Source organism: Oryzias latipes, chromosome 19 (genome assembly GCF_002234675.1).
Source record: "Oryzias latipes chromosome 19, ASM223467v1".
Lineage (NCBI taxonomy): Eukaryota > Metazoa > Chordata > Actinopteri > Beloniformes > Adrianichthyidae > Oryzias > Oryzias latipes.
The window spans coordinates 21595076-21621823 of NC_019877.2; the positions used below are offsets into that span (position 1 = coordinate 21595076).

The 26748-nt window shown below is 41.0% G+C and overlaps 1 protein-coding gene across 3 annotated transcripts in view; it reads left to right on the plus strand.

Annotated features, from left to right (window-relative positions):
• The first annotated feature begins 1248 nt into the window (after nt 1-1248).
• a1cf (APOBEC1 complementation factor) overlaps nt 1249-26748 on the plus strand; it is a 30894-nt gene continuing 5394 nt past the window's right edge. For 2 of the 3 annotated variants that reach the window (XM_011488486.2, XM_004080747.3), the window contains exons 1-11: nt 1249-1372; nt 13317-13467; nt 13557-13691; nt 13776-13906; nt 19768-20006; nt 20793-20957; nt 21086-21183; nt 21338-21475; nt 24515-24659; nt 25158-25399; nt 26211-26347. In XM_011488486.2, the coding sequence (XP_011486788.1) occupies nt 13366-13467; nt 13557-13691; nt 13776-13906; nt 19768-20006; nt 20793-20957; nt 21086-21183; nt 21338-21475; nt 24515-24659; nt 25158-25399; nt 26211-26347 (1532 nt within the window). In that variant the 5' untranslated portion in view covers nt 1249-1372; nt 13317-13365. The remainder of the gene's footprint in view (nt 1373-13316; nt 13468-13556; nt 13692-13775; nt 13907-19767; nt 20007-20792; nt 20958-21085; nt 21184-21337; nt 21476-24514; nt 24660-25157; nt 25400-26210; nt 26348-26748) is intronic. The other variant, XM_020712033.1, reaches the window with a different exon arrangement.

Consider the following 26748-nt stretch of genomic DNA (forward strand, 5'->3'; position numbering starts at 1 on the left):
AGTTACAAGTACCGCAGACAAATGGCAACCTGGAGCAGGCAACAAGGAAAGCTGCAACAGCTAAATTCCTCCAACGAGTAAGGCAAGTCCTGAGAAGCCAGCTCAATGGCAAGAACAAGACCCGGGCAATAAACAGCTACGCACTGCCAGTTATCAGATACCCCGCAGGAATAATAAGATGGCCAAAGGAAGAGATACAGACCACGGATGTTAAAACACGAAAGCTCCTCACCATACATGGAGGGTTCCACCCCAAATCCAGCACCCTGAGACTGTATGCTAGCCACAAGGAAGGAGGCCGAGGCCTAGTGAGCGTAGAAGCCACTATCCAGGATGAAACATCCAAGATGCATGAGTACATCAAGCTCAAGTCCCCAACTGACAGTGTCCTCAGTGAATGTCTCAGGCAATGAAGAGCAGAGGATACAGTGCTGGAGGACAGATCCTCATGGGAGGACAAACCCCTGCATGGGATGTACCACCGGACCATAACTAAAGTGGCGGATATCAAGAAGTCCTACCAATGGCTAGAAAGGGGCTGGCCTGCAGGACAGCCTAGAAGCACTCATCCTGTGAAAATTTTACAAGTTTCGGAAAAAAAATGTTAAGCAGTGGTAATGACAAACTAGACATGTACAGATATTTGAAATGATCATTCAGGTGCATTAATTCCATTAAATTTATTTCAACAGGTTTTGTCTTCTCTGTGTTCCTCTATGTTGTGTAAGATTTATGCCTTTATTTGTTTTTGTTTGTTTGCTTGTACATGCTTCCCTTAGGAAAAAAGATGTACTTTAGTTTCTGTGCTAATTCCGGCATGTTTATGTTCTATCTTTATTTTATCATTATCTTAATTTGAACACATATATATATAAATAGTTTCTCACAGTTAGAGCCTGATTTAGAAAAATTATAGGCCTCTCTCATCTCCTCCAATGGGAGAACAATTGTCGGCTGACTAAATACTTTTTCTCCCCTCTGTAAATACACTGATTTATTGATTGAAACACAGATTTTAGATGGGACAGACTGATCTGTTTTCTTTAAAAAAACAAAACAAAATGAGAAGCCCCACTGAAACTGCAGGGAGGCCATCAGAATCCAGTGCACCATGCACACAGCATGTGTGTGTTTGGGGCCGCATGTCTCTCTCTCACTCACACACACGGCTCTGTGTTTGCATGTGTGTGCACGGATAGCAGCAGGTTAAACATTAATGTCTGCTGGCTCTTAGAACTAACACTGAGACACTGAACCTTTGGAGTTTGAAATGATGTGATCACACACACAGATGACACGTGACTGTACACACAGTCGGTGCTCAGAATGACACAGCTCTGATCGGAGGGAGGTGATCTCTGAAATTGCTCAGGTGAGTTCTTCACCCTTTTAACTTTTTCTGTTCAAAGCCACCCTGACAAAGAGGGTGGAAAACAAGTATTGGTTGCCCTGTGGATGAGCAGTTCTTTGTTGTCGTGTCAGGGACACCGGATGCTTTAGCTCAGAAAACGTCAAACCTTTGGGGGTTTTGCCATCTTTAATCCATGACTTGAGTTTCAGATTAGTTAAAACTGCAAGAATGTTTAAAATGAAACTCAGATTTATTACTCAGACAACAGCAAACCTTCAAGATCTTAGGAAAAGCTGTAACGTCGGTTGGCTTTTGTCCACATTTTGTCAACGTTGATCTTCAGCTGCTGCACAGCTCTTCCTTCTCATGGTGACTTGAGGCTACCTCAGCAATGACCCTGAAAAGTGGCAAAACTAACAATGTTTTAGAGAAAAGCCCATCAGGAAATGTGTTTTCCATCTTAAGTGAAGTGAACTCTTCTCACAAATATTTGAAAAAGCTGAGCCTCCTCAACTATAGCATTGTGCAGTAAAAAGTACTCTCAGATGTCTGAAAGGGGATAAAACTCAGTGTCATGTCCAATTCTAACTAGATTACTTTTGAAAATATTGGTGATTTTTTAATTCACTGTAAAACAAGCAGAGACTTTACCATTACAGTCTAATTAAATATAATTAAACTGTTCTGTGAAAAGCTGGGAATCCTGCAAATGTCTTACAGCAAATGTCTTACAGCAAATGTTAGTGTTAAATAAAAATGTTTTATGAACAGTTTTTTTTTCAGATTAAGAGGATTAAAAGAACACGGGAAGTGTTTACTGCTAATCTCTAAAACAAAATCATGACTCCATTTGAGAGGTGAGCGAGTCTGTCACTTTTCAGGAGAGTCGGATTTTCCAGGACAAGAATTGAAAACTGTAAAGAAGTCAGAGCTTCTCAGTGAAACTGTAAAAGGAGAACAAGTGGAGTAAAGGAGAGGGATGAAGGCAGAAACCGATAAAAACAGGGGAAGAGTGGACAGATGACACTTTTAGGAGAGCAAAATAGAAGATGGAATGAAAAATGAGGAGTGATGTTGCCAGGTTCTTACCTTGATGGTCCACAAGACTTCTCATCATCATGAAATAACTCCAGTATTGGACATCTTACTTTAAAAAAAGTATTTAGTTGTAGTTACTAGTTACATTCTCCAAAAGTAATCCGTTTTCAGAACTATACAAGCATTCTAGAAGTGTCATTTTCATGAAATTATTGCACTTAAGTAATAGAACTCATAGGTTTAACAATTAAATAATGTTTAAGATCATAACAGAGAGGAAGAGGACTTATGGGTAGAAATTATTTTAACCAGAATTACACAAAAACGCTGCAACAAGCAAAATATAAATAGTACTAAATCTAACTTCACACAAGGACAAAACACAAACTTTACATAATCCAGAATTATCACACTAAAACTGCAGCAAGAAAAATATTCATGTAAATAATATTTGCTTTGAATAAAGAGAAAAACTAACTTTGCACAAAAAAACAAGTAAAGGTTTTAAGTATCAACTTATATCAAAAAATCCTTTGAGATGATGCGTTTTTAATTTCGTGTTCTCGTCTTTAATGTACTTTGTGAACGTTGAACAGCTGAAAGGGAAAAGCTGGGATCTCTGAAATTAGAGGTCTGAATAACTGTCACTCAGCAGTGGACAGTGGGAGCATCTTTTTCATAACATGCTTTGATTATGTTCAGTTTTGAGTGATTTCTGGGCTGTAAAAAAACAGTTCAGCTATTTTTTTAGTAGTGCTGCTTCATCACAGAAGCGTGAGCTGCTGCAGTTTCAGGGCTCAGAAAAAAAAAAGTTTTGAAGCTCCGTTCTTCATTTGAATAGTTCGGGGACAGACTGAAAATGTCATTGTACCGCAACACAACCTGAATTTGACGTGAGCATTTCTTTTCCTTTTATTTTAATTAAAGTAAAACGGTGTCATTACGTCCATCCTGAAAATGCTCGTGGCCAGATCCATTGTCTCTGCTACTTCCTGTTTTTATGATTCAGCATGGAGAAAGCGTCAGCATGAACCACCGTCTGGACTCCTCAACCAGTCATGATCATGAATGCGACACGCACACGCACACACACACAAGCACACGCACACGCAGACGGGCATTTGTGGAGCGCTCCCAGCCATTTGAGCAAAAGGCTGATGAATAAATCCTAAAGTAAAGCCCCACGACCTTTACTAACTAACTATGGCCGCGTTACAGTGAGGATAGAAGTAGTTCATTTAAATACTTAATACACAGTTACTAGCGACATTATATTTAAACTGCGTTACTCCCAACACTGATTAAATCATACAGTCCAGGCTCATTGATCATTTCTAAAGAAGCCAAGCCATATTACGAGGTTCCACTCCACAATTAACAGAACAATCAAGATGCTTTAGGTAAGGGTTAAAGGTCAACGAAGTGAGCATTATCAGAAATTAACGCACGCCGTGGAAGCCTGAACCATCCGAACCGTCACTTCCGTGAAGTATGTTAATTTCTGATCATGCTCACTTTGAAGGCCGTTAACCCGCTTATACCACAGTCACTTACAATAGAAATAAATATTCAACCACTTTTTAGTCCTTTATTCTTCTTATTTTTATAGTTTGGATCGCTTTTTTCACAAAAAGTGAAAAACTATTTGTTACTTGGTGCGGCGCGTTGCCAAGGTAACGTGACTTGGCCGGCTAAGCCGTCACCGACCTCAACTGCAGTGGGAAAGGAAAGTGATATCTATGCTGATGGTCACGAGGGGTCAAAGTTCCCCTCTTACTGTTTGTTTTTGTCCAGATCATGAAGCAAAAGTTTGTTTCAAAGAAGCCAGCAGCGCAGTGATACAGAACATTTAAGCTATGTGACCGGAACTAATTTTTAATCCACACCAAGCAGCCAATCAGAATTGAGAATTCACCCGGACCGTGGTATCAAAAAAAAAAAAGATCTTAAGTCAGCCTCAGAAATGAACAGAGAACGCTGGCTTAGAACTAAACAGAGCATATTTATAGATTAGTTCTGATGGAACAGAGCTAACTTTGATTCACTTTTCGCGCCTGTCTGTCGTGTGTGTATGTTTTTTATCTTTAAATTTAGTGCAAAGATATTATAAAGCTTTTTACTTATTTCACAAAGAATTAAACAACTGAACTGTAAATGAACTTTGGTCTAAACTCATTACTCCTTTGACCCTTTAACACTGGAGCTTTGGCTGCAGTGATGACATTCTTTGAATGATCATAACTGTTCAACTGTTATCCCAATAAGCAGAATTCCAACTTCAGAACCCCTTGAAATTGGGTAAATTGTGGTAATGGTTGAATAGTTATGTTAGTCCAAAGAGCATGTGGTATTTGCTCTTGTTGGCGACAGCTTGGAATTGAAACGTTAACTAAAACTTTGCCTTTTTTCAGTCAAACTACACACCTGATTTACATCCTTGATCTCAAAGTAGTTTTGTTTTTGAGAAGTTATAATTCCAATTTACAATATGTATGCCATGGATTAGTTTAACTAACATTGGTTACATTTGTTTTATGTTCCAGATGAACAAAAATTGTGCATTTGAGACATTGTTTGTTTGCAAGTAACTGTAGATGTTTTTGGCTGCATCTCGGATGTATTTTAATTTAAATATAAAATTTTAATTCTCTTGAGCAGTCATCAAAAACAGGACATTCTTCCACAGAGGCTGACACCGGCTCAGTCACAAGGTGTTTGCTCAACACCCCCCTGTCTGCAGCTGTGATTGGTGGGTTTAAGCAGCATTTTGTTTTTGCAGCAGCTGACTCGACTCACACTTGTCACCTGCTACATTTCTGCTTCAACTAATGCTACTAATTTAGTTTGAGAACAGTTTTTGTTGTTTTTTTTTAGCAGATTTTCACAGATTTTACCATTTAAATAGTTAGTTAAAAGAGAAGATATCTGTTAATCTGTCATCGCCCAAAGCTGTGAAAAGGTTGAATGAAAACAGAAACAGCCTTTAAAAGCCTCATGAGTGTGAGTCGTTGTCTCTGTCATATTCGCTAACGGAGGTTCCAGTGTTTTTGTGGTTATTTGTGTCCATCCAATTCTTTTTTTACTGCAGCTACAATTAGCAACAGAAGGGTGGTGACTATGTGCTCATTTGTTTTAGCAGCTAGCATTTTAAAGGAGATGTTCCAAGGATTTTGTGTTAGTTCATCTATTTCCTGTTCTCGTATTCCTGCAGCTGATAACCTCTTATTTGTGTTACAACACATGTTTTAGTATTTTTCACTTTTTCTGTCCTCTCATTAGTCCAATATTCATAACAGCTTGGTGTCCCATGTTGACTGTAGTTTCCCTGAATATTTGATCTAAATCTTTCAAATGTCACCTTTTGTCAGCATGGGGTTTACACCAAAAACCCTTCCGTGTAATCCGTTGGGCACTAACAGGAACAGTTACAATTTAGATTTTCCGGCCTCATTTGGAATGATCTAACCTGAACTGGATTCTAACAATGAAAAATATGAAACTTTTGGTAGCCTTTGTGCTATCCTAGGCACTTTAACATTGGGAGTTGGGTCATCTAGACCCACTAGACAGTGCTCTTAACCTTTTTTCTTCAATGATTTGTGATCTTCATTGGTGTCCATGGATTACATGAAATCTTTCCACCTTTATCCACCTTTGTCATGGTAGGGAGAACACGTCAATGTAAGGGGGGGGGGGGGGTCATCTAAGATAGCACAAGGGTTAATGATGTCTGCCTTTTGTGCTGTAGACAATCTGATATTTGGTCAAGATTTAGATCAACATTAATGCTCAGAATGAAAACCCGTATATGACCAAACTTAACATTTAAACAGGAACCACAGAGGAACAGTCTTTGCTGTCATTCAGATAATAAGCAAAAATACAAACTGGGAAAAACAGGGAATGTTTGAAGGAACACTGATTTATTTAAAACCTTTTCAGTCAATGTCAAACTTGAATCATTTTCAATTCTGGCTTAAATAAATGTACAACACTGTGAGCTTTGAACTCATTTCACATTTATCCTAACTGGGTGTTTTAATGCAAAAGATTGTAGGTCTTGATTGTATTAATATTTCTTTTGTTTAAGTTCGTAATGAGCTCTGTGGACATGTATGACCAGCTTCTCACTCATTAGCTGATCTAATAAACAAATACATTCAAAGTCAAAGGAAGTCTGCAGCCTCCAACAACATTTGGCTTTAATAACGTCATCACTGGGACTGATAAGTACAGGCAGCAACACCAAAGTCCAGCAGGCTCAGATTTTTATCTTTACATTTGTCCTCTGCCTGCTGTTGCCAAGCTGACACAAAAAGAAGAAAGATCCTGAACACAAAACTGAGCCAAATGCAGAGTCAGATGCACAAGCTGGGAAGACGTTTGTATCTTCACTTCTGTTGTTGGGGTAACAAAGGGGGTCACAAGAGGTGAAGCTCAACATTTCTAGCTCTTTCAAACTCAGGGTTGGAGAATAAATAAGAGGCCCAGTCTGTCCTTCTGTCAATGATTACAAAGCAGACCTTGATCTGCTGGTATCTGCTGTGCTCTGTGAGGACGTGGCATCTCTGCCTCTTTTCTGTCAGAACATTCAGTCTCTGTCTGACGGCCAAAATCAGTGTAAAGTGTTGGGTTGTCTCAGCAGCTCACTCTAATCATGTCAAACTGTCTTAAAAACTCGGAGACACTCAAAAGTCCCTGATCAGGAACCGTACAACTAACCCACGAACAAGCTGTACATCTGGTCAATCAAAAGCAAAGCATGCATCATCTAAGAAATGAACAGAAGTGTAAATAATGTGTATACTTTGACAAAACCAGCAGTCTGTTTGAGGTTCTAGTTCATCTTGACCTACAGCTCCTCTGAACTCTGGAGACATGGAGAGCAGACAGGCCGAACATAGCCTCATCGTTTGACTGGCAGCACGGACATGTGACAAGGTGGGAGGTAGTCCATGCCAAAGCTACAGTTCAGATCAGCAGGGAGCAGGATAAAAGTGGTCCAGCCTTGGTAGAGGGAGAAAAGTTTAAGACGACACGGCTGCTGGAGCTGTGTTGCCAGATCTGGGGTCACAAAATCATTCAGGGACACTCCCAGTAGTTTCAACGTAAAACATACATATTTACATGCAAATATTGAACAATAAAGCATCAATCAACATTATTGCCAAAGGTAAGAAAGCCCACCCTTAAAAAATAATCAAAAATCATCAAATCATAGATTTAATATAATTTTGGATTCCAATGAAAAAAGTTTGAATATTGTTTTTTAATTGAAAATTTGCTTTTTTCGGGCATGAATTAACTAGTATTATAAATAGATTAATTTTATAAGGGGGGCTGTCAACACTGCTAAAACCAAACAATACATCTTTGTAAAAAAGCATAAAGTTACATGAATGTTACGTTGCACAAGGAGGGAAATCTCCTTCCACAAGGTGATTGTAAAACTACTTTCCCAAAATACCTTACAAGTTGTTTTACTGTCCGGCCTGCAGAAAGAGCAGCTGTTGTCTACATGAAAGCTTTATTTTGTTGGGAAGCAAACATCCTGGGCTTTGTTGAAGAATGGAAGATTTTATCCCCCATAATTCAAAAATAATATGATATTCCCAATTGATATTTCAATTAGCAGTTTCACCATGCAATTTAGAATTTAATATGAAAAATTACAATTCAATTTGACATTTAAAAAAAATCAAATCAAGCAAAATCAATTGTTTTCCCATCTCATTTTAAAATTAACATTGATTTTTGATACCACAACTGAAATGGAAATGCAATTGAGAATAGAGATTCATTCCATTTTCTAATCTGTTTTATCCCTTTCGGGGTCACAGGCTTCCACAGCCTATCCCGGCCACCTGCGGGCAAAGGCAGGGGACACCCGTCTGTCCCAGGGCCACACACGGGCACACTTGCATTCACACCTATGGACAATTTAGAGTAACCAATGAAGAATGTTTTTGGACAGTGGGAGGAAGCTAGAGTACCCGGAGAAAACTCATACATGCACGGGGAGAACATGCAAACACCGGGAGTTGAACCGGGGCCTTCTGGCTGTGAGGCAAACCACTGCACAATCTAAAAATTGACATTTCAATTAATAGTTTGCTTTAAATTCATTTTAAAGTGATTTAAGATCTATAGAATTTTTTTGTGTCAAAATTCAAATGAATTGGCAAAACAGTGCCCCTTTGTGTAGCATTTTTATTTACAAGGTGTAGTGCTTTTTTCAACCCAAACTCAAACTGAGACTTCAAACTGTTTTATTGACTCTTCAGATTTAAATCCATGTTATGACCCACATCTTCTTTGTCTCCTTCTCCTCTCTTTTAAATAAGTGTCCCTCAGACTCCAACCTTTTCTGCTCCTCGGAATAAATAAATACATAAATTCATCAGCAAGGAACGAGTAGCCCAAGCAGGCTGGCCAACATTAGCTCATAGGCTGGATAGTACCGTATCAACAGCTAAAATCACAAAGTATCTTGCAACTTCCCAGACTGGTTGATAAGTTACATTTTTGTTTTTCATTCTTGTCTCAAATTTGTGAAATTGTGACAGTAAAAAATCAAAATACAACTAAAAAAGTGGCTTTATAATTTTTTTTTATTATTAAATACTTCAGACCTTTAGAATGGGAATTTCCTCAATTTCAAACAATTAAGAAGAAGAAAAATCAAGACCAGAGTGCTGTAACCTAACGCATCAAAAAACAGTAGAAACACTTTTTGAGCAATCCAAAAATACACACCCGCACCTTTATTTTTATTTAATTCAATGTTATTGAACTAAGCCACTTTTACAATAGTTGTCTCAATGGGCTTCATACCGGTGATTATATAATAAACATGAACTCGTAAAGAGCATGAAGTCATACAATTTTAATAGCTAAATTAAACTAAACTGGGCATCCCTGCCCTTCGACTGTTACGGGGGGTTGTGGGAGTACCCAGGTGCAGAGAGGAGAGGAGGCAGAAGTTCCAGGTGGAGAAGGATTTTAATAACTTATACTAGAAACCAAAAAACCACTGCAATGCAGGAAAACCAAAACTCGAAACTTGAAAAACTAGAATCTCTATAAACAGCAAAACTACAAACTATAGACGAGCACAGGAGGAAAGGGAATGACAAGACTTAAATACATGCAGAGCAACAAGACAGGTGGAAACACTCAGGACTGATGGGACTCAAAGTAAAACTCACTACAACAACGAAACAGGAAACCCTACAAAATAAAACAGGAAGTTAAACTCAAACCATCACAGAACAAAAAACAACTGGAACACAAAAGCAGAAAAACCTAAAACCGTGACATCGACCCTCCTTCTCGGTAAGGAAAATCTCCTAAAAAAGAACGATTCCAGGCAAAAAAGAAGAAACCTCAGGGGTGTCCTCATGCAGGAGGGATCCTCCCCCAGGATGGACAGGCTGTGTACCACAACTCTTAGAGAAGAATTAGCTACTCTAACTCTACAACTACATGTTTAAATAGTCCAGCAGATAAGCTTCATCCAGATAGAGTTAGGGGGTTAGGGTTGCTGGAACCAAAGGTAGGGTCCACGGACAAGTGTAGGTGCAGGAGCAGAGATGAGCCAAGAGGAATCACTCCGCTTTCCCTGGAGGGGACAATATAGGAATCGCACTGCACCAAACAGAGGCATGGAGAACTGAATGATATATAAATGATCAAAAATAGAGGAGAGAAGGAGAGGAGAAGCAGACGAGAGTAGAGGACAGAACCCCCGTGAACCATACTTTCCCCAGCATCTGGTTAGGGTTAAGCTTAGGGTTCTGGTCAGGGCTAGGCTTAAAAAAAGGGGAGGGTTAGGGTTAGATGGGTTGAGATGCAGGCAGGATCTGGAGCAGCCCGCTATCAACTAATTGTTGTTGCTATTAAGTGTAATTCAAACATGTTAACAGTAAGTTACATATTCCCTGAATACAAGCTAGTCTGATAATAAGCCTGTACAAAGAGGAATGTTTGAAGTCTAACTTTGGATGAAACTGAGTCGGCCTCTCTTCCATGAGCTGGGAGTTTATTCTCTACCTCCAACCGTACTTTTACTAACTCTAGGAACCACAAGCAGTCCTGCATTTAGTGAGTGAAGTGTTCTGATTGGATGGTAAGGGACTATGAGGTCTTTGATATAGGATGGGGCCATACCATGTAAGGCCTTATAGGTTAATAGGAGGATTTCTAACTTGATTCTAAAATCAACTGGGAGCCAATTGAGTGAAACTAACGCATGAGTGATGTGATCTCTTCTACTAGTTCCTGCTAACAATCTAGCTGCTGCGTTCTGAACAAGCTGGAGACTTCTTAAGGAACTCTAAGGACACGCTGCTGACAAAGAGTTACAGTAATCTAGTCTAGACGCAACAAATGCATGGATGAGTTTTTCAGCATCATTCTTAGAAAGTATATTTCTGATCTTAGCTATATTGCGCAGGTGGAAAAAAATGCAGATTTACATGATTTGTGAGCCTGAATTGATAAGTCCTGGTCAAATAAAACCCCAAGGTTTCTAACTGTGGAATTGGGGGCTATACTTATGCCATCCAGGGAGACTATCTGAGCAAACAGAGCATCTCTGAGGTTTTTAGGACCTAGTATAATGACCTCAGTTTTTTCTGGGTCCAAGAGGAGGTAATTAATTCTCATCCAGGTCTTGATGTCACTGATGCAGGCGTTCAGTTTCTCTATATGGTCATTCTGGTCAGGTTAAATGGATAAATAAAACTGCATAACAGTGAAAATCCATGCTGTGTTTCCTGATTATGTTTCCTAAGGCCAGTACATAAAGCAGAAATAGGATGGGTTCTAAAACTGAGCCCTTTGGGACTCTGTAGCTAACTCGAGTGCAATGAAAGGACTGTCCATTTACATGAACAAACTGGTACCTATCGGATAAATAGGATTCAAACCACTGGAGGGGAGATCCTCTGATCCCTATGTCATGCTCTAACCTTTTGAGTAAAATACTGTGGTCAATGATGTTGAAGGCTGCACTGAGGTCTAACAGGACCAGAATAGAAAGTAGTCCCTTTTGTGAGGCCAGTAATAAGTCATTAGATACTCTAACGAGTGCAGTTTCTGTCCTGAGTTGAGGTCTGAATCCTCTATGAAAATCTTCAAAGTGGCTGTTTTCCTGTAGGTGGCAGTAAAGCTGCTTAACTACAACTCTTTCTAGGATTTTTAAAATAAAGGGGAGGTCTGATATTGGTCTATAGTTGGCCAAGTTGCTAGGATCTAAACTGGGCTTTTTCAGAAGAGGTTTAACAACTGCATGTTTAAAAGACTGTGGCACATAACCTGTTTCTAGAGAGGTATTTATTATCGTTAATATGGAATCATTCTTAAGGGGGAAGGTTTCTTTAAGAAACCTAGTGGGAATTGGGTCTAAGAGACAAGTTGAGGATTTGGAGGACGTAATAACTGATTTCATTTCCGCTTGATCCACAATAGTGAAGCAGTCTAATGTTACAGAAGTTTCTATGGATGCCTTCACTTCTACCACTTCAGCCTGCTCTGGCCTGATAGTATTAATAACTGATTCAACTTATGACTAATACTTGAGATTTTACTATAAAAAATGTAAGAAAATCATAAGAGCTGAGAGTAACAGGAATATGTGGTTCTACTTAGCTCTGACAGCAGGTTAGTCTGGCTTTTGCACTAAAAAGAAAATCTTGGTTTATTTCCTTTCTCCGCTATCAACGCACTCCAAAGCCAACGCCGTTTTCTGGGCACCATCTAGCTAACCAGCGGTTAAGTGATGAAAAGCGGGTGTCCATTTCATCACTAACTAAATTTGTCAGGGGACCAGAGAAAATTACAGTGTCTGACATCGACTTAGCAAGTTTGCACACCAATTCTACGTTTAATTTGAGAACCTCTGATTGTCTCCGTCAGGCGTCGTTACCGCCTGCGTGAATCACGACTCGACGGAACCTGAACTTATTCTGTGCTAACATCCTAAGGTTTCCCTCGATGTCACATACTATGGCCCCCGGATAATACCTAACTGTAGCTGCTGGGAGCTCCACGTGTCTAACTATAGAAGAGCCAATGACCAGAGTTGAGGGTTCAGCGGGTGTGTCACTGAGAAGGAGAGAACCTTGTACTAACGTGGAGCTTCGGGTCCTCTTAGTTTTTGCGTTTTGCACTACGCTTCCTTCCCACCAGTACAAAGCCTTCCTTTGTATTCTTTGGCTGCTGGGGTGGCACCGGGGTACTAACTATGTTAGCCCTGGCAGCTCGGCCCGTGCTATGAGTAACAATCTGGCCAGCTGACGTAGCTTCCACCATGCAGTGCCGCGCTTCTGATTGTTCTAGTCTGGCCTTCCAAGTCTAAGACAAGACTACTCTTAACACAACTATCACTATCCTCACTAAAGGAAGCAGGATCCTCACTAAACATGTGGCAGATCGGGCAGAAAAGAGGGGGGGCAGAAGAGTTACAAGCCATGCTAAGTGCTATACTAAGGCTAGCTGTGTTTTGCTAAACAGAAACAGATTACATTGCAAGATTAGCGTAGCATGGACAGCAAGTGGTTAACACAGTGGTGTATTCACAATTATACTAAAGATGGAACTTAAAGATTGTAAATTCTGAATAATAAACCAGAAAACAGTTACCGTACGTAAGGTAATAGCATTCAGGCTAATACCAAACAGTCAAACATCGATCAAGCACTGGATTACCCTCACCCGCCACAGGTGGTATCACAGGTTAATGTGATCCTGATACTCTTGTATTTGGATTGGTATTGACAAAATCATTTTTTTCTTAAAGGTCAAGCACACATTTTCTTACAACAATGCACCTCTAGTGTACCAAGACTTCCCCTGACTCTAAGAGGATTTAAAAACTGCCTACAGGGCAATGAATATAACAAAATTCTTTCTTCTTTTATTGCAGTGAGCACCCCTAATTTCCCTGATTTACATTTTGCTGTTAATCACACCCAATGGAATCCAATCAGAAACCAAGTGGTGATGCACTGGCTGGCATGCAGAAGGAGGCAGCCCTTCGGGCCCTGATACAAAGAACTGGATATCAGCTGCAGCAGGTGAGAAAAGGAAACTGTTTCAAAGTTAGAGGTAAAAGACCTCCATCAAAGACCCTTCATTTTACTGCTCTTCATTCTGTGGGCTGTAGGAGAATGGTCAGAGGCGGTACGGTGGCCCACCGCCTGGCTGGGATGGTCCGCACCCTGAGAGGGGCAGTGAGATCTTTGTGGGAAAACTACCAAGAGACCTGTTTGAAGATGAACTGGTTCCACTCTGTGAGAAGGTAAAACTGTGAGAACAAAAGAGATGCCGTTTTTGTCTGTTGTTGATTAAATATTTTTTCATCTTACTGATACTCTCTCTTCAGTTTGGAAAGATCTACGAGGTCAGAATGATGATGGACTTTAATGGCAACAACAGAGGATATGCCTTTGTTACTTTCAGCAATAAGCAGGAGGCCAAAACAGCAATGAAACAACTCAACAACTATGAAATCAGGCAAGAGCAAGCTCATTTTCACCTTTTTCAGTAGACAGTTTTTGAAAATCACCCATCAAAATGGATTTTTCCTGAATTTAAAAATTACTGAAATACTGCAAGATGTTTTAACTACTTAAAGACTGGAGCAAACTACCCCTGTAAAGAGACTAGCCACTGTCACTCCCACTCCGATCATCCTTTCATCTGTTTTCAAAGTGTTTGCAGTGGTGATACTGTTTGTAGCAAAAATCATAAAATCTGTGTCGTTTTCTAGGACATTGTTTCTTCAGGGCGGCAGGAGTTAATCAGAAATTCATCTCTCTGAGCTTGGCTGTTGGCGTAGAGTAAGCCTGCATCTCCCATTGTCCCCTTTGTTTACACTTTCTCCCGCTAGCTTACAGCCCTTAACAATCCCAACCTAAGATTACTGGTGCAACAAAAACAGCAAGTGACATCATAGCTATCCAACGGTACAGTTTGGATCCAGATTTCAGCTCAGACGAGGAAAACAAAGGTGTTCATGGATCTATTTGTCTGCAAGTAGATGTATCAGAAAGGGGCGGAGCGGGAAGCTTGTTGTCTGCTGACTGTAGCACCTACATCACAGCTACAGGCTTTTTCTAACAGTATTTTTTTATTTGCTTCTGATTAACCTGAATTTTAATAAAGAAATACTCAGAAATATAGTGTAGAACTACATTTTAATCTTATTATGCCCTCCATCATGAGAAACTCGCTACAAGAACCTGTTAAGAACACCAAAAACCCAATTTTCCTTGGAGTGGGTCTTTAAACCAATACAGTAAACCCTTGTTTATCGCGGGGGTTACGTTCCAAAAAGAACCCGTGATAGGCAAAATCCGTGAAGTAGAAACCTCTATTTTTTTTTAACAATTATTATACAATTAAATACTCTGTTATACATTGAAAAAAAGAACAAACCATTTTACAGGCTCAAACATTTGTTTCACAAATCAAAGTACTTTAAAAACGTTTTTTTTTTCAACAAATAACTTCTGTACAGTACTGTCAAATAATAATTTTAATCATCAATGTGAACAGAAGGCTTCAAATCGCGGAGATTAGCCCCGCCCACCGCGACCCGAGAGTAATTGAATTAAACGGGAGAAAATTTAAAATGATCATGAAAAAAATACAAAGTACAAACGGACAAATAGTGGCTCAGGTGTATTTCAATGCTCTTCAGTCTGAGAAGCTGCAGTGTTTTCTCCTTCTCAAGCCTGCGGTGCAGCTGCGTGTGTTTGTTCGGGAGAAGAATAGTGATTGACAGTTGTTGTCGCTCTTTTTCTATGGGTTTTAGAGAAACAGGAAATTGCAAGATGATTTGCATGTACGTAATTTGGAAAGCTGATTTACGTACGTGTACATATTAAACTGCAACATTATTGACGCGCAGGTAGAGAAGAAGCGGAGTGACTTTTTTAGCCAATCAGAATGCAGAACACAATGCACGATGCAAATCCGTGAAGTAGCGAAACCGTGAAAAGTAAACCGTGATATAGCAAGGGATCACTGTAATGCTGTTTTGACATCATCATCTATTCCTTACATTTTTACTGATCGCAGATACATGCCTACAATCTAATTAGATCTTTGCATACTGACTTGCAAATTTGATTATAAAAATATCTCTTAACATTCTTAGTACATAACTTTTTTGTTTTTATTTTAGAATTTTCAAATGTAGTGGTGTAAGTTTCAAATTCTTGTTACTTTCTGTTCTTGATCAATATTAGTTTTTCTCATGTGTCGTAAAAGTGGAACCAAGTAGTTGTTTTGCAAGTTACAAGTCCAAAGTCTTTGTCTTCGAGTCCTGAGGCAAGTCCCAAGTCAAAGCAGGCAAGATAGTCAAGATCGACAATTCTCAAGTTAAGTCCAAGTCAACCTGTTGAATGTGTCACGTCCTTTCGAGTCCTTTCAACAATATGTTAGAAATATTTACACAGACCATATATTCTTTCTATTCATTAAATAGAGGAGGAGAGCTGTCCACTGATCACTCCCTGGTAGTGAGTTGGATTCACTGGTGGAGAAGGAGGCTGGAAAGACTTGGCAGACCTAAATGTAGTGTGAGGGGCTGCTGGGAACGTTTGCAGCCCTCCATCAGGGAGGTCTGTAATTCCCACATCCAGGAGAGCTTCAGACAGGTACAGAGGGAGGCTAAGGACATTGAGTCAGAGTGGAATATGTTTTCTACCTCTATTGTCTCTGCTGCTGTTCAGAGCTTTGCTTGCAAGGTCTCGGGTGCCTGTCGCATCGGTAATCCCCGAACCCGGTGGGGGACACCAGGAAGTAAGGGATGCTGTTAAACTGTGGTCTTACCAAGCCTACATGGCTTGTAGGATTCCCGAAGCAGCTGACAGGTAGCGGCAGTCCAAGCAAGCAGCAGCCTCAGCTGTTGTGGAAGCAAAAACTTGGTCCTAGGAGGAGTTCGCTGAAAACATGGAGAAGGACTATCGGTTGGCCTCGAAGAGATTCAGGCAAACCACCGCCGCCTCAGGAGGGGAAAGCAGTTTTCAGCAGGTACCGTTTTCAGTGCAGGTGGGGGGCTGTTGAGTTCAACTTGGGACATTGTCTGGCTGTGGAAGGAATACTTTAAGAGTCTCCTTAATCTTGCTGACACGCCTCCTCTTGAAGTAGAGGCAGAGGACTTTGGGGTAAGGCTGTCTATCAACCCAAGATAAGGTCACTGAGGTAGTGGATGAGTTTTTCAATGGGTTAGAGTTAGGGTTAGGCTCCAGGAGTGGATGAAGTCCATCCCAAGTAACACTACCTGGACGCTTGCGTGGCAGTCGGGAACTGTACAACTGGACTGGCATGGTAAATGCCGTATACTTGTATAGCGCTTTTCTACCTTCCTCGAAGGCCCAAAGCACTTTACAGTCACAAACCCATTCACCCATTCCCACACACATTCACGCAGCGATGGCGGCTCCGCTGCTGAACACTGGCGCCAACCTTCCACTTGGAGTTCAGTGTCTTGCCCAAGGAGACTTCGACACATGGGCAGGCAAAGCGGGAATCGAACCTGCAATATGTCTTTTCAATATTTATATTATTGCAATATTTCTGCAAATTTTCTTTTCAATATTTCCACAATATGTCAAGACAACACTTTTGTTTGAGCGATTTTCATGAAGTAGCCCACACTTGCTGCCAGCTCCAGTCTACAAACACCACAGAAGTCTCATTGACCTTTGAACTTGGGAAAAGGCCTGCCATCTTGCATTTAGAAAAAAAATGCACCTTTAGCACCAGATACAAACGAAAACACGTCCTAGGGACTTTTAGCGTTGTCTCTTAACTTCTCAGGCATCCACAGCAAGGTACTGTGGACAATATGTTGGAATTATAAGTTGTAGATTTTCAACGTCATGTGCGTGGGGAGCTAGCACCAGTGGCACACTGTTTTGACTCTTGTGTTTTTCAGTGGAATACTGTGTTGCTAAGGACATCTAAAAGTTGACTTTTTCCAATTCGTTTGAAACTGACGTCAATCTATTCGTTATCCCTAGGTGATCAAAACGTAAAATGGTTGCTATGGAAATAAAATCAATAGAAAAGCTGGCATTTTGAAAAAAAAGTGGATTTTTATCAACTTATGACATGTAGCTATAACACATGGAGCAATGTGTTTTTCTGAGTGAGTTGATGATGCTGATCGCTAAGCTAGCACTTTTAGCCACATTAGCATCATAGAAAGCATAATTAGCATCTTAAGCAATAGATTTTCCGAGTCAGTAGAAAAAAAAGTATTCAATCAGATACCAATTGTGCAAGTTCTCCTTCTAAAAAAGATGAAAGAAGCCTGTAATTTTCATCATAGATAAACCTCAACTATTAGAGACAAAATGAGATAACCACATTGTCTGATTTTTAAAGTATTTATTTGTAAATCATGGTGGAAAAATATATATATGGTCATCTACAAACAAGCACCACCAGGGTGGTTACACGTGCAGAAAGTTTATTAGGACAGACATGATGACAGGTGTCGAACACAACTAAAAGTCCACAGAACTAAAGCAGGATCTGGCAGGCAGAGGTCAGACACGGGCATCACAATATCAGGGAGCCGGCTCAGAATAGTTGTAGTTCAGGTGTGGGTCGGGGGCAGGCGGCTAAGTCAGATAAGGAGCAGCATCAGGAACATGAGAAGACAGACCAGGAGATAACACTCGGTACGCAGGCAGAGTGTTGAGGTAATGGAATACAAAGTAATGAATTACTTTAATTTAATTACTTTGTCAGAAATGGAGGAACGGATAAGAGTCCAAATTTCGGTTTGGTAATTACAATTACTGGACAATAGAAACCCTTGTTACTTAGGTTTTGCAGGCTTTGACATTTTCTTCCGGTTAATCAAACCAAATGGAGGTTCATTTAAAAGAAAAAAGTGTCCTAAAAAAAGAGTTACTGGTGCACGCACGCAGAGTGGGGATTGATCAAAGTACACACATGTCCTCATTGTTGCGATCACATTGCTTTACAAACTGGCTCAACGATGAGACGAAAAGAGGTGCTGCAAGGAGTCCTCTCATCCTCGAGAAGCAGCGGGAGAGCGGCAGAGAGGAGACCCGCCCCGTGTCGTTTTGATTGAAACACCTCTACAGCCGCTCATTGGTGTGAAAGACGGGAGCCAACTCCTTCCCGGAAACCTTTTTTTTCTATATTTCTTCCTTTCTTTTTTTTCTCTCTAAGCTGCACGTGACGGCATCTCTGGTCAACATGAGTTGGCGCTCAATGCGCTCCACAGAGGGGGTCCGGTAGACTTGCAACAATGCAGAACTGTGAACAATCGACAGACGTAGAGAGAAAAAGGTGCAAGTCATTGTAATGGATTACCTAAAGTCAGAGAAAATGAACATGGAAGCATTTAACAGTTCTTTGTGTTTCCAGAAGAGTGCCTTCATTTGAGATTTGATAGATATGAATAAAGGCATAACAGGTTCATCAGTGGCATAGACCATATGTGTTGTTGTTCATGTGTCATGTTTCACACTGTTGTCTGAATTCTAATAAAACCAGATTTATATCTTGGACCAGGTTCATATTTTACACCAGGTCATTGGTTTAAAAATAAACTTAAATGAAAGACAGGATGGATGTAGTTTGTGCTGTTTTCCCTGTTTATGACATGAATAAAAAGTAAAGTAACGAGCAGTGAATTACTTTTTCAAATAGATGAGTAAAGTAATTTGATTACAATTTTGATCCTGTAACTAAGTTAAGTATTGAATTACTTTTTAGAAGTAATTTACCCGACACTGCAAACAATACTTTGCATGACGCGAGGCTTGGTGCGCTGCGTAAGTCTGATGTGGGTGATTGACTACGTGAGTCAGGTAAGTGGCATCCGGGAACTTTGCGCTGGGGCTGCTGGGAGATGTAGTGTGTTAATAATCCCGGGATGACTTCCACCGGGGATCAGAGGGGGAAAGGGAGCTCTGACACTTACACTGACCTTGAAGGAAATTCAAAAACCTCTGTTATAATATTGTCGTCACTGGGTACAATTGAACACCCCAGTTAAAAAATTGGCCAATTATCAGTAACCCTTGTGCTATCCTAGACACTTTAAAATTGGGAGTGGGGTCATCTAGACCCACTAGTCAGTGCTCTGAACCTTTTTTCTTCAATGATTTGTGATCTTCACTGGTGTCCATGGATTACATGAAATCCTCTCCACCTTTATCCACCTTTGTCATGGTAGGGAGAACACGTCAATGTAAGGGTGGGGGGGGGTCATCTAAGATAGCACAAGGGTTAAAGAGCACATTTATAACATATTAACATATTTTTCCTGTAGTGTTCTACATAAAACTTCATAAAAATATTTGATTTCTTTGTTCCTTCAGGAACGGACGCCTTTTGGGGGTTTGTGCCAGCGTTGATAACTGTCGTCTGTTTGTGGGTGGAATTCCCAAGATCAAGAAGCGCGATGAAATCTTGACAGAGATGAAGAAGGTCACTGACGGGGTTGTGGATGTCATCGTATATCCCAGTGCAGCAGACAAATCCAAGAATCGAGGATTTGCTTTTGTGGAGTATGAAAGTCACAGAGCGGCAGCCATGGCCCGGCGCAAACTGTTGCCAGGTCAGCTCTACCTTTTCTTTCCATGTTGATTCTGTAGCCAGTTATTCAAAATCCTGAAAACAAATGGGAACAGTTTTAGGCTCTTTACCTTATGACGTCTCTTGTGAACGGTTGCTATTGTCCATAACCCGACTCTCCATTAAAAACATCAAAAATTCAAAAAACTTTATGTCCTTTAGAAGCTGAAAGTTTTGGCAAACTTTTAGCTAAGATATCCTTCAGCATTTCAATGATTCAGCAGGCTTTTGATTAAATCTAATGGTTTTTCTGTCTTTCACACAGGAAATGACTATGATTGTGTTGGACTAATGTGAATTTTTATAACTGTTTTGGACTCCCTCTATTATTATCTATTACTCCCTCTATCTATCTAACAAAATTTCTTCTTCTTGACTTTTTCTGGAAACTTTTAAGGTGACCATCAGGTTTTTGTGTGATTTGTTTACTCCAAACTTTTAATCCTGTTTCCTTCCCAGCTAATTTAGTATTAGGCAAGTAAATTACCGTAGGTGTATATTTTCCAGCTTACAGTTCCGAATGCCTTAAAAATTCCTCTAGGTCTTTAATTTATGGCCATTCTAGACTGCAGATAGACAATTCTCTAACAAGTGGATTTATCTCAGTCTTTAGGGGATGTGATGATAAACCTATTTTCAAAATGATCCTCAAAGTATGGAAAAATGCAAAATACTGGAATCCTGTGTGAGGGAAAACCACTGACTGATTCTGGTCCCTTCTAAGCAGACAGGATGTTTGATGGTCAAGGTTTTCTGTGCTGTGCCTCAGGTCGTATCCAGCTGTGGGGTTACCCCATCGCTGTAGACTGGGCAGAGCCAGAGGTGGAGGTTGATGATGATACCATGGCAACGGTAAAAATATTGTATGTGAGGAATCTCATGCTGCAGACCACAGAGGAAACCATTGAGAGGGAGTTCAACAGCCTGAAACCAGGTACTGCAGCCCCAAAAGTATATGACCGCCCCCTGATAACATTCCCATGATAAAAAAGAAGCAGTGTCAGATACTTTAAAGTCTGAGATGGGAGAAAATGATGACCCAAGTGTACCTTTGTGTTAAAGGAGCTGTGGAACGAGTGAAGAAGATCAGAGACTACGCTTTCGTCCATTTCTGTCAAAGAGAGGATGCCATCAATGCTATGAATGCGCTAAATGGGAAGGTCAGCAACTCACACATGAAACCTCACTGGTTTGGATTATTGTTCAATGATTCCCATCCACTACCCTGTAATCATTTGACTCTGCTTTAAGTTAAACAAAACTGGAGAAATACAGAAGAGGTTTCAGCTGATGACTGTCTTCTTCCATACTCAGTTGGTGGAGGGTTCTCCCATCGAGGTGACTCTGGCCAAGCCGGTGGACAAGGACAGTTATGTTCGATACACCCGTGGGACGGGAGGAAGAGGAAGCTCTCTGCTCCAGACCGACTACACAGCCTACACACTGGGGCAGGTAAAGCCCAGTTTGATTCCAAACACGTCTGCTGTCTTCACGCTAAATTCTTCTAATTTCTTATTTACTTTCATCTATTTACCCTTTAACCTGCATTTTGGTCCAACTTTAATCATGGCGTTTAAAGCGTTCCAAGCAAAGAGCCTGCAGGGGGGGGGGCACCAAAATCACACTGCTGTCTATCAGCCACACAGTCCATAGGGAAAGATCTAATGAAAGAGTGCTGTGCAGGACCTAAATGCAGGAAACCAAAGCTAGGACATGATCACAATTTGATGAACTGAAACATGAAAATAAATAATTACCGCGCTGGTTCAAACAAGGGGATTGGAACCTTGGCCAAACATAAAATACGTCAGGGAGACAACTGACCCTACAACTTGTGGTTTAAATGGCAGGAGGCATCAATGACAAGGTGCAATACCACCACCTGCTGTGTTGGAGTGTGAGTCGGAGTGGGGGACTACCTACTAATCTATATGTAAAAAAAACCTACATTCTTCTCAACAGTCCAGTTCTCCTGAAAAAACCATTAACAATTCCATTGAAATTCTGGTCCCGTCCCAAAAGCCTCTAACTCAGCCGCTTTCCCTCTGGCAACCGTTCTCTATCCTCCAATTCAATTACATTTACATAGCCCAATATTACAACAATAGTCATCTCAATTGGCTTCATACGGTAATTGTAGAGTAAACATTTAATTATAAGGATCATGATTAGCTGCTGTCTTTCTCCACTGATTCTTCCCGACCCAGCTGCTTTATCACCCGTAGTGGGGAAACGAGAGCCGAGCTGCTAATTAACCATCTGTGTTGACTGTTGGTGCCCCATACTCCACACACCCTCAAACAGTCTCTGAGAGAGGAGACAGAAATAGATGCTCCATGCTCCAATAGTGCCACACAAACATGTTAAAGACACCAAAAAGACTGGAGTAGCTCTTTAATGAAACTGAAGGTCTCCCACACTGATCTGAATGATGGCTTGTTTTTTATGTACAGAGGGGCAAAAAAGTATTTTGTCAACCATCAACTGTGCAAGTTCTGGGATTATTTTATCCTACAGGTAAACCTCAACAATGAGAGACAAATGAGAAAGAAAATCCAGAAAATCACTTTGTCTGATTTTTAAAGAATTCATCTATAGAAAAGACACCCGTCCACAACCTCAAACAGTCACACACCAAACTCCACTATGACCTAGACCAAAAATCTGTCTAAGGACAGCAGAAACCAGTTTGTTGACCTGCACTGGGCTGGGAAGACTGAATCTGCAACAGGTAAGCAGCTTGGTGTGAAGAAATCACCCGTGGGAGCAATTATTAGGAAATGGAAGACACACAAGACCACTGATGATCTCCCTCCGTCTGGGACTCCCCCAAGATCTCACCCCGTGGGGTCAAAATGATCACAAGAACGGTGAGAAAAAATCCCAGAACCCCACGGGGGACTTAGTGAATGACCTGCAGAGAGCTGGCACCAAAGTAACAAAGGCTCCCATCAGTAATACGACACCGTCAGGGACTCAAACCCTGCAGTGCCAGACGTGTCCCCTGCTAAAGCCAGTACATGCGTAAAGTCTGCTAGAGAGCATTTTTATGATCAGATGAAACCAAAATAGAAAATTTTGGTAGAACTCTACTCGTCGTGTTTGGAGATGAAAAAATGCTGAGTTGTATCCAAAGATTACCATAGCTACTGTAAAGCATGGAGGTGGAAACATCACAGTTTGGGGACATTTTTAAGCAAAGGACCAGGACGACTGATCCGTGTAAAGGAAAGAATGAATGGGACCATGTATGGTCAGATTTTGAGTGAAAACCTCCTTCCATCAGCATTGAAGATGAAACGTGGCGGGCTCTTTCAGCAGAACAACGATCCCAAACACACGTTGCCTGAGTAACGAAGGAGTGGCTTCGAAAGAAGCATTTCAAGGTCCTGGAGTGGCCTAGCCAGTCTCCAGTTCTCAACCCCATAGAAAAGGTCAAGGACAGCCCCAAAATATCACTGCTCTAGAGGAGATCTGTATGGAGGAATGGACCAAAACATTCCTGCTGTAGAGGAGATCTGCATGGAAGAATGGACCAAAACCTTCCTGCTGTAGAGGAGATCTGCATGGAAGAATGGACCAAAACCTTCCTGCTGTAGAGGAGATCTGTATGGAGGAATGGACCAAAACATTCCTGCTGTAGAGGAGATCTGTATGGAGGAATGGACCAAAACATTCCTGCTGTAGAGGAGATCTGTATGGAGGAATGGACCAAAACATTCCTGCTGTAGAGGAGATCTGTATGGAGGAATGGACCAAAACCTTCCTGCTGTAGAGGAGATCTGCATGGAAGAATGGACCAAAACCTTCCTGCTGTAGAGGAGATCTGCATGGAAGAATGGACCAAAACCTTCCTGCTGTAGAGGAGATCTGTATGGAGGAATGGACCAAAACATTCCTGCTGTAGAGGAGATCTGTATGGAGGAATGGACCAAAACCTTCCTGCTGTAGAGGAGATCTGCATGGAAGAATGGACCAAAACATTCCTGCTGTAGAGGAGATCTGCATGGAAGAATGGACCAAAACCTTCCTGCTGTAGAGGAGATCTGCATGGAGGAATGGACCATAATACCAGCAACAGTTTGTGAAAACCTTGTGAAGACTTAAAGAAAACGTTTGACTGCTGTCATTGTCAACAAAGGGTAAACAAAAAAGTATTGAGCTGAACTTTTGTTATTGACCAACTACTTATTTTCCACCATAATTTACAAATAAATTCTTTAAAAATCAGACAATGTGACTTTCTGGATTTTCTTCTCATTTGGTCTTTCATATTTGAGGTTTACCTATGATGAAAATTACAGACCTCTCTCATCTTTTTAAGTGGGAGAACCTGGACGATTGGGTGCTTGACTAAATCCTTTTTTGCAGCACTGGATGAATCCAGCATTCAGTTTCTTCTGTATTTGAACCCCTTTTTCTCCCTGACCTTCTTCAGATATTCATTACTATTAATTGTCAGAAAACTCTCAACCTTCTCTTCTCATTCAGGTGTACGACCCATCAGCTGCATATCTCGGCGCACCAGTCTTCTACGCCCCCCAGGCCTACACTGCCTTACCGAATCAGATCCGCTTCCCCGCAGCCAAAGCTCCCGTGGGAGGTCGAGGCTTAATCAGGTCTCCGTCTGTCAGAGGTGAGGACACGGTCGGCTCAGCCTGAGTTTAAACAAGAACAGGAATGGCAGCGTTAGAAGGTTTTTGCAGGAACACTTTTTAAATAGGTTTTTCATCACAGACTGATGACCTCCTCTTCAGTCGGACCATTCAGTCACAATCATTCTAAACTGAAACCTAAAAGTAATTACAATTTGTGTTAAAGCACTTTTTCTGCCTGAGGCCACATCCCTCAGGCAGAAAGGCTGAGCCTTGATAAGCAGTGTTAATGTAAAAATGGGGAAAGGGGTTCAGAAACTATTACCAATCACTTCAATATAGAATGTGGGTCTACAATCAGAATACTTTTTGGTCCAGCACAATCAGATCCACGGAATCACAGTTTGAAATAATGAAACTGTTCTGTTACTGTCACCATGGTTGCCAGGACTGACTCTGATTTGGATAATTGTATAACTGTGTGATTCTTCCAACTGATTCTTTCGGTGATTTGATTGATTTCACTGCCTCTCCTGTAGAAATTTACATGACTGTACCTGTAGGGGCTGCGGGGGTGCGGGGGCTGGGAGGGCGGGGCTACCTGGCTTATTCTACTGGGGCAGGAGCCTTAGGACGTGGAAGTGGGGGCACCTCATGTGGCCTGAAAGTCTGCAAGCAGGCAGAGGAGAAGCTGTACGACCTGCTTCCTGGAATGGAGCTGACCCCCATGAACCCTGCTGCCATGAACCTGAAGGCCAATGCCCTCAAGCCAGCAACACAGGTAACAAAACAGACGCAACAACCAGGTTACCTTATTTGTAGCTTCATCCATCCACCTGCTATGGAAAGACAAGTCATTTAACCAGAGAAGGGTTGTGGCATTCAGCTAATTTGATGTTAAAAAGACCAAATTTGTAGAACATCTGCTGCTCAGCAGCTTGTGAGCTCCAGACTGTTGTAAGGGATATCATTAAAATCCCAGAGAGAAGAGCACAAGTTCAGCTTACGATAGAAATCTGTCTCTGCAAGCCTTAGTGAGCACACCCAACAACTCCTATGTAATTGTCAAGCACAGCGGCGGAGGGCCCATGATGTGGTCCTGTTCTGCAGCCATAGAACTTCATGCTTGACTTTGAGCCAAGGATGAACTCAACTGTATTTCAGACTGGTTCTTTTTGTGAAGCTCCTACTGACCTATCAAACAATATGTGACAGACAGATTTGCAGCAGAATGATGTCAAAGATGAGAATAAAGAAACTAAAGGTACAAATGACAAATGAACCCTTGTGCTATCTTAGATGACCCCATCCTTCCACTGACGTGTTCTCCCTACCATGACAAAGGTGGATAAAGGTGGAAAGATTTCATGTAATCCATGGACACCAGTGGAGATCACAAATCATTGAAGAAAAAAGGTTCAGAGCACTGTCTAGTGGGTCTAGATGACCCAACTCCCAATGTTAAAGTGCCTAGGATAACACAAGGGATAAAGACTTCATGCTATTTAAAGGGTCTTATCTGAGAATAAGGGACGAGGAACCGTGAGGTTAAAGAGCAGAATGGTTTTTAATTCAAGCTTTTTGTTCTTCAGGTGCTGGAGGAGCTCTGTCAGAAGAACAACTGGGGTCAACCTGTCTATCAGCTCCATTCTGCCATCAGTCCAGAGCAGAGACAGCTTTTCCTCTACAAGATCACCATCCCAGCCCTGGCATCCCAGTACCCCAACCTGTAGGTGTTACTGCAAACGTGCTACGCAACAGCAAACAGTTGTCACACATCTGCAGACACAATTGAATTCATCTCTGCTCATCTTTGTAAATAGCTCCACTGGAAACACAAACAAACACCCAAAACGTTCAGATTCCCCCAGAAAGCTGGAACATTTTCATCAACATTTCAATCATTTCAATGAGCACTTCTGGAGTATAGTTGTTTTTAACTTACTCAGATTTTAAATGATTGGACATTTATGTATAAATGTCAACATCTTGACAGCACAGTTAGTACATAAGGTTCTGAAATAATAAACTGCAGCTTCTTTAAAGATGGTCGTGTTTGTCAAAGCACCGGTTTTAGAAAAAAAAACTTTGCAGCATCCAGAATGATTCTGCAAGAGGTTAAGAAAAAGC